Genomic DNA, 12,103 nt, shown 5'->3' with positions numbered 1-12,103 from the left:
CGCTCGCAGCCTCGCCCCTTTAGACGAGGCTCTGACGCACGGGCCACGTCTCCTTTAGGGGGGAAACTCGTAATGTCGCGTCAAAAAAAGTTCAGGACACGTTAAGGTGAAACTTCATTCTCATTCCTTTCCATGTCCATGCCATGCCCCTTCTCATTCTGAGGGCCCTGAACCTCTTTTGATTCTTTCTTTCACTACCTTCATTCGCAGATTATTTCCCTTCCTGTTTCTTCGATTCCCATCCGTCAACCTCGTTCTCAGTCCCGCAGTGCCCGACTCCCTTCGTCACCGTCGAGTCGTCGAGCATGTCAACTCCCAATTCGACCTTGCGACAGCGGGGCCCAAAAGACAAGAACAAACCGGCTTCCAATGGAGATAAGGATGTCGAGGTTTTGAACGAAGCACTCAACAACGTGCAGAAGAGCGTGTCAAAAGAATGGGACTATAAGATAGCGCTAGCTATAATCACTGCCCTCGCATTCGCAACACGATTCTTCGGGATCAGCCACCCGAACGAGGTTGTTTTTGACGAAGTGCACTTTGGAAAGGTACGTGGCGCATGACAGCAACTTTAGGCAATGCCGGCTCTAACGACACCTACTTTCAGTTCGCATCCTACTATCTACAGCGCACCTACTTCTTCGATGTCCACCCTCCCTTTGGAAAGCTCCTCTTTGCCTTTGTGGGTTGGCTAGTTGGATATGATGGCCATTTCCTTTTTGACAATATCGGCGAGTCCTACATCACCAACAATGTCCCCTACCTGGCATTCAGAGCCTTGCCTGCGTTTCTCGGAGCACTTACTGTGGTGGTGGTCTACATGATCATGTGGGAGTCGGGGTATTCGCTGCCTGCGTGTGTTTTGGCTGCTGGACTGGTCCTCTTCGACAATTCTCATGTGGGACAAACTCGCTTGATCCTGCTGGACGCAACCTTGGTCTTTTTCGTCTCCCTCAGCATTTATTGCTACGTTCGGTTCTACAAGCAACGCCACGACCCTTTTGGCAGAAAGTGGTGGAAGTGGCTTCTGCTGTGCGGTTTCTGCATGAGTTGCGTTATCTCGACAAAATATGTCGGAACCTTTACCTTCTTCACCATCGGGTGCGCTGTGCTTATCGACCTTTGGGACCTGCTAGACATCAATCGGAAAGACGGCGCTTTGGATCTTTTCACCTTCGGCAAGCATTTTGTGGCTCGCGCTTTGGGCTTGATCATTATCCCTTTCTTCTTCTATCTATTCTGGTTCCAAGTCCACTTTGCCATTCTATCCAGATCTGGGCCCGGCGACGACTTCATGACTCCAGAATTTCAGGAAACACTAAGCGACAACCTGATGCATCAAGCCTCTATTGACATTCAATATTATGACTATATCACTCTGCGCCACAAGGACACGAAAGTGTACCTGCACAGTCACCCGGATCGGTATCCCCTGAGATATGATGACGGCCGAATCTCGAGTCAAGGTCAACAAGTTACGGGTTATCCCTTCAACGACACCAATAACGAGTGGCAGATCCTGCCCAATGGTCAACAACCCGATCCCTCAATGGCCGGAAAACCAGTTTTGAACGGTGACATTGTCAAGCTCCGTCACGTTGTGACCGATACCATACTTCTGACCCACGACGTCGCATCCCCTTATTTCCCTACCAATCAAGAATTTACCACTGTCCCTCTGGATGTCGCAGCCGGAGACCGCCATAATGACACTTTGTTCGAAATCCGCATGGAACAAGGCAAAAAAGGATCTCCCTTCAAGACCATGTCTGGCCAATTCAAACTGATCCATTACCCGACGAAAGTCGCCATGTGGACGCACACTACCCCATTGCCCGACTGGGCGTTTAAACAAGCGGAAATCAACGGGAATAAAAACGCGCAACAATCGTCTAATATCTGGTATGTGGACGATATTCCAAACCTTCCCGAGGATTCACCACGCCGCGTAAAGGAAGTCAAGAAGACCAAGTCCCTGCCCTTCTACAGGAAATACATCGAATTGCAGCGTGCGATGTTTTACCACAACAACGCCCTAACGGCTTCTCACCCGTATGCAACACAACCTTACCAATGGCCCTTTTTGTTGAGAGGTGTCAGCTTTTGGACGCAAGACTCTACGAAGCAGCAGATATACTTCCTGGGAAATCCTATCGGCTACTGGATCGCGAGTGCCTTGTTGGCTGTCTTTGCCGGGATTATGGGCGCAGATCAACTCAGTCTGAGGAGAGGAATTGATGCGCTTGATCGTCGTAAGTTCCCATGTGTCTAATCTCTACGACAAACACCTTCACAGAGGAACGAAATACGAATTACTGACCACAATCACCCGTGAAAATAGGTACCCGCTCCCGTCTTTACAACTCAACCGGCTTCTTCTTCCTTTGCTGGGCCGCCCATTATTTCCCCTTTTATCTGATGGGCCGTCAACTGTTCCTACACCACTATCTCCCTGCTCATCTCGCCTCATGCCTGGTGACAGGCGCCCTGATCGAGTTCATATTCAATGTCGATCCCGTCGTTGACGACGAAACCCAGCACACCCTTCAACAGAAGAAAGACAAAGTCACCGGCAAGATCCCGGAGAAGACGCGAAAACACTTCCAGACCGCCGCCGAGAGGCTCAGGGGCCAGAGCATGGTGGGCACCTGGGTCGCCACGGCAGTCATTCTGGCCGCCGTCCTCTACGGTTTCTACTTCTTCTTCCCACTCACGTACGGCTGGCCGGGCCTGACTCCTGCTCAAGTGAATGCGCGCAAGTGGCTCGGCTACGACTTGCATTTCGCAAAGTGATCTGATCACTTCCTCTAACCCCCCTCTCGCGCATGCATACCTGGGCTCGGAACACTTTGGCAGGGCGAGTAGCTCCCCCAGGTTGGAAAGACCCAGAACCAGCGAGCAAAAGCAAAACCAGCCTATCCAAAATGAGGATGATTGATACTAGGTCAAACGTGGAAGTTTCTTTCTCCTCCTCCTTGCGTTACTGTCTACACTCCCACCTGTGACGTGGAAATCGAAGAGAGGAGATAGAGGCAGGCGGAGTGGAGGAGGATCCGCACTCATCTGGGATGCGAATGGAAATGCGAGCTAGCCCAAAGAAAGTGCTTGCCCGCGAATTGTTGTTGGCAGCTGAGCCATCCTCGAATCAACCGAACCAGGCCAGGACCAACAAGGCAATTTACAAGACAACAGCAGCACAACTACTTGAGTGGAGCCACCATTTTACCCCAGAAGGAGGCGGGTCAGGAAAATGCGAAGCGAAATGTACTGACAGACGTGAATTGGAGTTTGGAGGAAGCCTGCTCGTTGTCAGCTGGTCTCGGCCATGATTTCCACTTGGGGGGTGAGCATCCCTACCTGTTTGTGTACACGCGAGGAATGTGTTGTCTGTTTGCAAGAGGCCCCTACTTTCGATATATACTAGCTGGAAAAAAGTACTTTGAATGACTGACTGAGCAACAACGACACACAAGACTCGGGAGATGGATCAAAAGAAACAAAATTCCAAACTATCAAAAGATAAATAAAAAGTGCGTCAAAAGCTGAGCTTGCCACCCGTTTGTTTGCTTTTCTGATGAGCTGCTAGATGGAGAGCACTTTGGAAGGAATTCTGCTCTTGTTCGTTTTCCACTTGATAGCATGTTCCATACAAGAGTAAACTTGAGGCGACGAATGTCGCAGCAGCAGTAGTATTCCTTTGTTCTTTTCCCTTATACAGTCAACAAACACTGTAGTGGTGCTATTGCAGACTTACCCTCTACCCTAGCCTTGTCTTGCATTGGGAAAGGGTCTGCGTGTCTGGTGCACTGGATCTTCTTAGCCTGGAGAGTGACTGATCAACCTCATTGCTGCTTCTGCTGGTCCTGAGGCTGGGATTGGGTGCACCCCTTGATAGGATCGCCCTGGGCTGCTTCTCCCTTCTCCTCAATCCCAACTGCGCGACAGGTGGATGAGCTCGGGTACAAACTCTTCGGGAGTGACCTCCTGTTCCTCCCCAGTGTGACCCTGCCACGAGATCCACATTGACTTTTGTCAGGCGCCTCGAAACTACTGTATGATCCATGCAAGGTGTGCTTCGTTGAGCAGGTTCACGAGACACAGCAACGGGAATGAAGGAAAAAGGCACACTTGTTCAAATAACCCTTCAAAACGTGCATGGGGTCCCGGGAGAGTCGGGTTCGCGATTTTGCCCGGCAGAAAGGGTTATATCTATTGGACCGGGAGTCGGTGATATGCAGTTATTTTGTAGGTGCGCTCATGGCCCCTTGCTGGTTTTGAGAAAGTTCGGGGTCTTTTCAGCAGATAAGTTGCAGTTTGTGTTAGTCACCGCAAGTTAGGCGTAGGTAAGGGATGAACGTAGCGACGGGGAGCGCGGCAGGTTGAAGGCAAAAAGGTGGATCGGGAGTGGTGGGAAAGGGAGCCAGAAAGCCAGACAAGATGGTCAGATGATCCCTCAAGGCTCTGACATCTGGACTCTGGTTTCCGCAAGTCCGTTGTCTCAAAGAGCCTAGGCTTGCATGTGGCTCTACTGGAAGTGCGCCCTCGGTCTGCCCGTGTCTGCGTCGGTGTGTGTCGAGCCTGGTGGCACCGCTGGCCTTTGTTCTTGTGCCTCCCATGTCATGTATATTTGCAGCCTGTGAAGCAGAGATACACGAGTTGTAAACCATCCTGGCCCACAGCTTCACAAGTCGCGGTGCAGGAGATGGTCCCAAACTTGCACCTCCGACGCATTGGACGCCGAGCAAAGGGCTCTTCAACCGGCAGAACGAACAAGTGGCAATCCTGATAAGACTTCGGTCTAGCTTAGCAACTCTGTCAGTTCCTCTCCAGTTAGTCTCGTCAGTTAGTTCCACATGGATTCTATGCCCTGATTCGAGTTAGCGTATGTGGGCACTCTGATTGGATCTTCAATTGGCACTTAGCTCTTAGACATTCATGGGTCGTTTGACCTTGTTCAAGACTGTGCGCCGTGTTATGTGCTGATAAAATCCTTCTCCTTCTCGGTCCACGGCGAGCACCTCCGTCCTTGCCATTGCTGTCAGGGATATGGTCATGTCTCACTGGGACTGCGGTTCAGTACAGTCCGAACGCCGCGTGACGAGGATTCTTCGTATGACGGGGAAAAGCCCGCTGTCCGGCGCCTAATAACCTTGACTCGCTCTTGATTCCTAGCTAGATGACTAGGCTTCCCAACCCCATATCGGCTTTCCGGCGTAGGCAGGCCTGTGCCGAAGCGTGTCAATGTGGCTGCGTAGGCTCGTGTAGGTCTCTGGAGATGTGGTAATAGGGTATGCCGGTGTTGCATTGTGCTGGCGGTAGCACAATGGTCGAGACTGAGCGCTCCGGAGACGAGAAGTCTGCCGCACGCACTGTTTCGATTTGACGGACCACAGCAGAGTGGATGCTAATGGCTGCGGCGGTCCTTTGGTTGAGTCAGTGAAAAGATAATCTCGATGCGGTGGCTATTTGCTCACCTTCGGACGGTCTCAAGATTCCCACCAAATGTTCGGATTGGCAACGTGCCCACAAAAGCCGTGGAGCTGTTGGCATCATCGTATCCACAAGGTCATGCATGGTGCTGCGCAAGTCAGGTAAGGTCAACCACAACAAACCAGAGGGAAGAAGGAAATAAGCCCAGCAGAGGGGGGAAGAAAAAGCAACTTTAGCGCAGGCCAATGCAGCAGTGGTCGTGTGTAGGCGTGATGGGTGGGATGTGAGGTGAGGTGAGGTGAGAAGGGCAGGGCAATGGTCACAGAACAAAGTGCACCGAGTCAGAAGAGTGAAAAGGAAAGTGAAGCTGAAGCTGAAGCCGCTCCTGCCTGATACAGGGAATTGCACAAATGGGTTGTGGTCAATATTGGCCCTTTTTGATTTTTTTCCTTTTTTGGGGTTTTCTCTGTACTTAGCTAGATAGCCTCCTTGTCCAAGCCGTGCATCACCCTCACTCGTCCTCACTATCCTCAATCCAAGGGGCAGTGGTCGCAATGAGTGGGCGATCTTCGGTTGAGTTGGGCAATTGCAGTTGCACATCAGCAATACCAACGCCCCCATGCCGGCTCCATTCCTCCCGATCATTTCAATATCAAGGTCATACACAAGTCGGACCCCAGTCCGTGGAAACTCCATTAGCATAGTGTAATCGAGAACCTGGAGAAGCAAAGCATTGCCACAGAGGAAAGACATCGACAACATAGTAACAGCAGGGAGGACAAAATACCGACTCCGTAACCCCACGCTTGCGAGTACGCCACCCTGAACAAGTGTAGACTTGAGATCAGAACGCCGACCAAATTAGCATCCAAAACGAAGTCGTGGTCAAGTGCTTGTGTAATTCAGCGATAATGGACAGCTTCGCTGGCAATTTCGGTCAGCCTCTTCGGTTGGAGGCAGACCACTTCAGCCTTGTTGTTGATGGAAATTTGGGCGGGTACGGTTGAGTGCATGGGATATCGAGCTCGCCGCTCGAGCTCATCCAAGGGGGTTTGAGAACGGATGTACTTGACGCGCCCATCGTCGATGGGATTCCAATCCCAGCTTTCAAAGCGACCTTGAGTCAAGGCGGACCAAACTAGTCGACGTTGGCGCTGACACCTGAGGACGTCCTCGGTGATCTTCTTGAAGTCCCATTTTTTACTGGCTTCTGCTTCGAAAGCCTTGAAGACAGCCTGCGTTTCTGGGTCTTGACTAGTGGCAAGGTTGGTCACTTCCAGCGGGTCGTTTCGGAGGTTGTATAGCTGAGGTGGATCAACTGGACATGTGATGTACTTCCAGGCGCCTCTTCGGATCATCATCAGGGGCGCTACAGTTCCCTCGCCCATATACTCGGCGAAGACCGTATCATGCCCACCGTCACCACCGTAGAGGTGAGGCAACAGGGACAGACCATCCATGGGCAATCCGGGAACCAGCTTGGATCCAATCAAGTCCACGAGTGTTGGCATGAGATCCAGAGTCGAGACATTTTGCGACACGCGGTGAGGACGGAACTGCTTCGGATGGCTGATCAACATAGGTACCCGGACGGAATTCTCGAAGTACGACACTTCAGAGTCTGTTAGCTATCTCGGACCCAAAGACTAATCGCCAGAACCAGGACGCGAACTCACTCTTGTACCAGAGGCTTCTTTCGCCCAGCATGTCTCCGTGGTCACCAGAAAACATGATAACTATTTTGATGTCAGTCAGTGGACCACTTTTGTAATTGTGGACGGAGCTCGCTGCTTACTGGTGTTGTCCTCCATGCCGCACTTGGTCAAAACGTCAAGCAGTTGGCCAATACAGTCATCAACGTAACTCACGGCACCATAATATGCCCGGCGAGCCCGCTTGATCTGCTCGTCTGTGAATTTGTGGCCCTCAATCTCGCAGACATGCATCAAGCGTCGACTGTGTGGATCTTGGTCTTCCTCAGAGATGGACACATTGGGCAGATCGATGTCGACACCTTCATACAAATCCCAATATTTTTCCTCGATAGCGTATGGATCATGAGGATGGGTGAAGGAAACTGTCAGGGCGAATGGTCGTTTCCCAGGGGGGGACCTGGCATAGTCATAAAGATATTGTTTCGACTTATACAGGACCTCCTCATCGTAGTCCAGCTGATTGGTCCTCACACACGGTCCAGCTTGCAAGATAGAGCTGCTGTTGTGGTACCACTCGAGTCTTCGGCCTGGGTCATCCCAATTCACCGCCCAGCCGAAATCACCAGGGTAGATGTCGGCAGTCAAGCGGTTTTCGTAGCCATGGAGCTGATCTCCGATGAAATGCATCTTGCCGGCCAAGGTGGTCTCGTAGCCAGCAGCTCGCAGATAGTGTGCGTAGGTCGGCGTCTCAGAGGGAATGGAGCAGGCATTGTCGTACGAACCAATTTTAGAAGGAAGTTGACCGCTGATCAAACACATGCGAGACGGCGCACACAGCGGGGAATTGCAATACGCCGAGTCAAAAACCACCGAGCGTTCCGCCAACTTGTCGAGATTCGGAGTCTTGATCTGGGACTTTGGATTGTGCATCCTCAACAACGGAGCAGCAAGCTGGTCGGCCATGATGAAGAGGATATTCGGCTTGGCCGGAAACAGAGGCGTCGAGAAGCCTTCGACGCCTTGGTAGCCATTGGGAGGCGACACTGGAGGGGATTGAGGGAAAGGATTGAAGGAACCCATGATCGCAGTGACTTCAATACTTTGTTGTTCAAGAATGCAGCAGAGAACCTGGGTTTTTGTCTGCTTGGATGCTCGTTGCCCGGATGGAAAAAGAGAGTGAAATGTGAAAAATGTGTAAGGGCGGGAAGTGGATAGTTATAGAATTATGAGAACGAGGGGCTTAGGGTGAGATTTCCTGGGGTGGAGGAGGAGGAAGAGTGAGGGTCACAAGGTCATTTTCCCGAAACATGGAATTGGAAGGAATGACAGAAGGAACCCAGAGCAGGGGAGGACCAGAGTTGGGCCAAAGATGCAAAGGGAAGAAAAATGGTACTGACCCAAAGGGGAGGTCGCGAGCAAAACGCGAGGGAAAAACAAAGTGAATACGGAGCGACTGGCACCGAACGGCTGTGGTTTCGAAAAAGAATTTGGAGCTGCAGGCTGCAGTTACCCACAAGGTTTACTGATCCCGGTATGGCGTATGTGGGGACGATGATATTCATTCAATCTGGCCGACGTGAACTAGCATCCGTGGACCATGGACCGTGGATTGTAAGGCGGTAAGGCCGTCAGTCTGTGTGATTGCTCAGAGAGCCAGAGAGAGGGCTGACAGAGAGGCGTTTGCCATGTCGCAGTCAGCCTCCCTTTTTTTTGAGGGATGCAGCATGTATCAAAAAGTCTTGGACAAAGGACACACAGACCGGGAATTCGGGTAAGAAGGAGTTCAGGGAGGCAAAAAAATTCCCCATGATGGAAGAAACCCCAAAGTGTATATAACAGGATGACGAAGTGAATCGAAGATGGAGAGGCTCCGCGGTTACAAAGGCGAGAATAACATAATATGAACGTGCGAAGGCATCATTGAGATCCTCTCAAGAGGCTTGACTGAAATGACAACATCCTAGAGTTCGATCACGCCATTGTTTGCCACTTATGGACAAGTGTAGGCGGTGTACAAAATCTCCGACCTCGTTGGATGCTTGTCCCAGTAGTAAGCAACGTCCATGATAAGACACTGTTACATAGGTGCTTAATTTCGTGGCTTCGGGAATTATCGTTGGCATTATTGGATGGCGCCGGATTCCCCGATCATCGCCTTGGTCGGTATCTCTAGGTGCCCAAAGGTGACTTGGTGAGCTTGGAACATTGAACTTGGGCAGAAAGTGCCTGAAAAGGGCAAGGGGTCGCTTAGGGGTTCTTTTGGGAGGGCCACTGGGGGGCACGGGTTGACTCGCCTATGCACGGCTGCAGGACACTAATCAACTATCATTTTCCCTGTGGGCAAGGCAAGGGCAAGGCTAACGAGTGGTGGCCGTGCGAGGGGAGAAGGCCCCCCAATCAAACGCTCCTCGGCCCCGTGACCCCCTAAACATAACTCGTACCCCTTATACGCGACCCTTGTTCCCCCAAATGCAGACCCCCAACTCTATTCGGTCGCCTGAGTTCCCCCTTCAGTTCATTAATCCCCCTTCGATCTGCTTTGATAAGATCCGCCATTGGTTGCATTTGGTCGGACTTTCGTTTGCCCAACTCAGTCTCACAAGTGCAAAGTCAAAGAATACGGGGTACGGAAATTGGAAGGACTGTGCCACGAGAGAAAAAAAGGACAGAGGGGAAGGGATTTACTGCTTTGAGCTCTGCCATCAACCAAAGTATCACAAATTGGACGCCCGGTCACAACGCTGCACGGAGGCCGACGAGCGACCAAGACACCGATTGATGAAGTTCCTGGCATACTTGTACCTAGCAAGTACTTTGTGTTGCCAGGACTCGGGCGCCCGGTACTAAAATAGGTTTTTGTGCATTCATTGACGAGGCACGGAGGTAATCTGAGCCATGGAGTTGTTGATCGGTCAGCCTCGCACGTCGCACGCAGCCTTGGCCTCGAGCAAGTTTGTTCTGGACCCTTTTTGCTCCCCGCGTTTCTTTGCCCCCTCTGTCCAATCAGTGTCTTTCTCGAGTCCAGAGTGTCTTAGACTGTGGAAAACGATCCTTATCAACCACGTGAAGCCTCCATCAAGTCGATGGGCCACCCCCTTGATTTTTATTACATCCCCTGCTTGAACTAGCAAACAATTCTTCCAACGTCCATCTTGAGTCTTCACCTAATTTGCATCATAGGACTTTTGACGCCCAAATGTTCAAAAAGGCATGGCTTTGCTCCCTCTCTCCACACATTGCTGGAAATTGGGTTTCAGCGACAGACTTGGACACTTACTACTCAGACCCAATATCCTTGATTCCTATAGGGCCATGGGTGTTTTCTATGTCATTGATAGATGGACTTCAGAGCACAGACTTGTCCCCTTGTACTCCATACAGAGTACGTAGTATCGAGTGCTCGGCGCGGCTCTGCCTTGGTCATCCTCCACCAGAAATTGTTCGCTTATGTGGGATCACAGTTGTGCTCTTCTTTGTACTGAGACACATTTATTGTCCAGGTACCGCACACCCTGCTGGTTTTTTTTTATTCCTATACCATTGACATAGGACATTCCCTAAGCACAGTGCCAGGTCTGAGTGAGTATCTGAATCACGTGATTCACCGTGGCCAGATGGCATTCTCGAGGTCACTTTTGGGCAGCCTGACGACAACCCGAAAAGAACAAAGCTGGCTGAAGTGGTCGAGAGGATTATCCCATAGCAAGATAATTGTCCCAAAAAAAACTCGCCGCCTACTAAATAGAATCGAGTGGTCGGCCGTCCAGGCGCACAGATTTGACTGCGACTCTCTGCAGCTGTGGTTCATAGACCCCATGGAGTAAGAAACTCCACGACCTTTTCGTCTCCCAGCCTCCTCCACCACGCTCAACACCATCCTTTCGTTCATTCGTTTTGCATCTTTTTCACTTCTCGCTCCTTAATTCCGTCACATTTTACATGCTAACTGGTCTATGATTGGTGCGTTCCACACAGCTTCCTAAGTACGCCGGTTCCGCAAAAAACTTATCCAATTCCTTCCGATCGCAAACATCATGGCCAATGGTGAAGAAACGCCGCAGATAGGCGAGTCAGGCGCAGCTGACGTGGAGATGGAGGCCATGGAACAGACACAAGAGGTGGAAGATGACAAGGCCGCCGGGCGAGGGGAAGACGCAGGCAATGACACGCAGATCGCCAATGGCAATACCACCAATCCTCAAACCATGTTTCTCGAGTGCCTCAAGTCACCTATCGTCCATCTGATTGTGGGCACCGGCGATGAGGAGACTACCTTGACTGCCCACAAAGCCATCCTCCAAAGGTCGTCTTATTTCAGCGAGATACTCTCGAGTCTTGACGACGACTCTCTCATAGTCGAGCTGCCTGATGAGTCGCTAGATGCAGTGGGTTGTTTCCTCCAATATCAATATACCGGCGAATACTTCCCTCGACGCCTTCCAGACTCGCCTGACGGCCTGGAACCTGATCCTTCAGTCCCGCCCATTGACAACACCGGCGAACAGCTTCTCAAACATGCGCGCGTCTACACGCTGGCTCAGAAGCTTGGGTTGCCTGACCTCAAGACACTGGCGCATTCAAAGATACATCGTATCAACTCGACCGCTGTGGGGGAGATCGCATACGCACGTTATGTGTATGGCAACACACCTTCGGACGATGTCACCATCCGCAGGCCTGTTGCTGCGTTCTGGGCCACCCGGTCACACGTTTTGCGCCACGAAGCCGAGTACGAATTCAAGGCAATGTGTCTGGAGTACCCACAGTTTGGCTTTGACGTTCTGAATCTGGTGCTGGATCAGCGGGAGAAGAGAGCGAGAGAGCGAGAGGAGGAGGGCACTCCGGGAGGCACCAAAGGCAGGAAGAGGGCGCGCCCCAGCGTCAACATTTAACCGGCCCATCTTCGCTGTTTTCCACCAAACAATGACGTTTTGACGGTTCAACTTTGGCGACGTTTACGATCAACATGTCTACCCGGTGCATTAATGTCTGCTCCTTTCCAGGCTCACTTTCGAGGG

The 12,103-nt window shown here is 51.4% G+C and overlaps 3 protein-coding genes across 3 annotated transcripts; 2 read left to right on the top strand and 1 right to left on the bottom strand.

Annotated features, from left to right (window-relative positions):
- Window positions 1-305: 305 nt before the first annotated feature.
- On the top strand, window positions 306-2,793 carry Z517_02463 (uncharacterized protein; the record flags this gene model as incomplete). The annotated part of the gene is made up of 3 exons (XM_013431572.1): window positions 306-548; window positions 608-2,252; window positions 2,342-2,793. 3 exons carry the CDS (start codon window positions 306-308, stop codon window positions 2,791-2,793), a joined length of 2,340 nt encoding a protein of 779 aa, XP_013287026.1.
- Window positions 2,794-6,332: 3,539 nt separating this feature from the next.
- Window positions 6,333-8,165, bottom strand: Z517_02462 (choline-sulfatase; the record flags this gene model as incomplete). The annotated part of the gene is made up of 3 exons (XM_013431571.1): window positions 6,333-7,042; window positions 7,107-7,166; window positions 7,226-8,165. The coding sequence occupies 3 exons, from the start codon at window positions 8,163-8,165 to the stop codon at window positions 6,333-6,335; spliced, it is 1,710 nt and encodes a 569-aa protein (XP_013287025.1).
- Window positions 8,166-11,119: 2,954 nt separating this feature from the next.
- Window positions 11,120-11,977, top strand: Z517_02461 (uncharacterized protein; the record flags this gene model as incomplete). Its single annotated transcript, XM_013431570.1, has 1 exon — window positions 11,120-11,977. One exon carries the CDS (start codon window positions 11,120-11,122, stop codon window positions 11,975-11,977), a length of 858 nt encoding a protein of 285 aa, XP_013287024.1.
- Between the last annotated feature and the right edge of the window lie 126 nt (window positions 11,978-12,103).

This window comes from Fonsecaea pedrosoi (assembly GCF_000835455.1).
Source record: "Fonsecaea pedrosoi CBS 271.37 unplaced genomic scaffold supercont1.2, whole genome shotgun sequence".
NCBI lineage: Eukaryota > Fungi > Ascomycota > Eurotiomycetes > Chaetothyriales > Herpotrichiellaceae > Fonsecaea > Fonsecaea pedrosoi.
The sequence above is the reverse complement of the archived record's forward strand: the minus strand, read 5'-3'. Positions and strand labels throughout refer to the sequence as shown.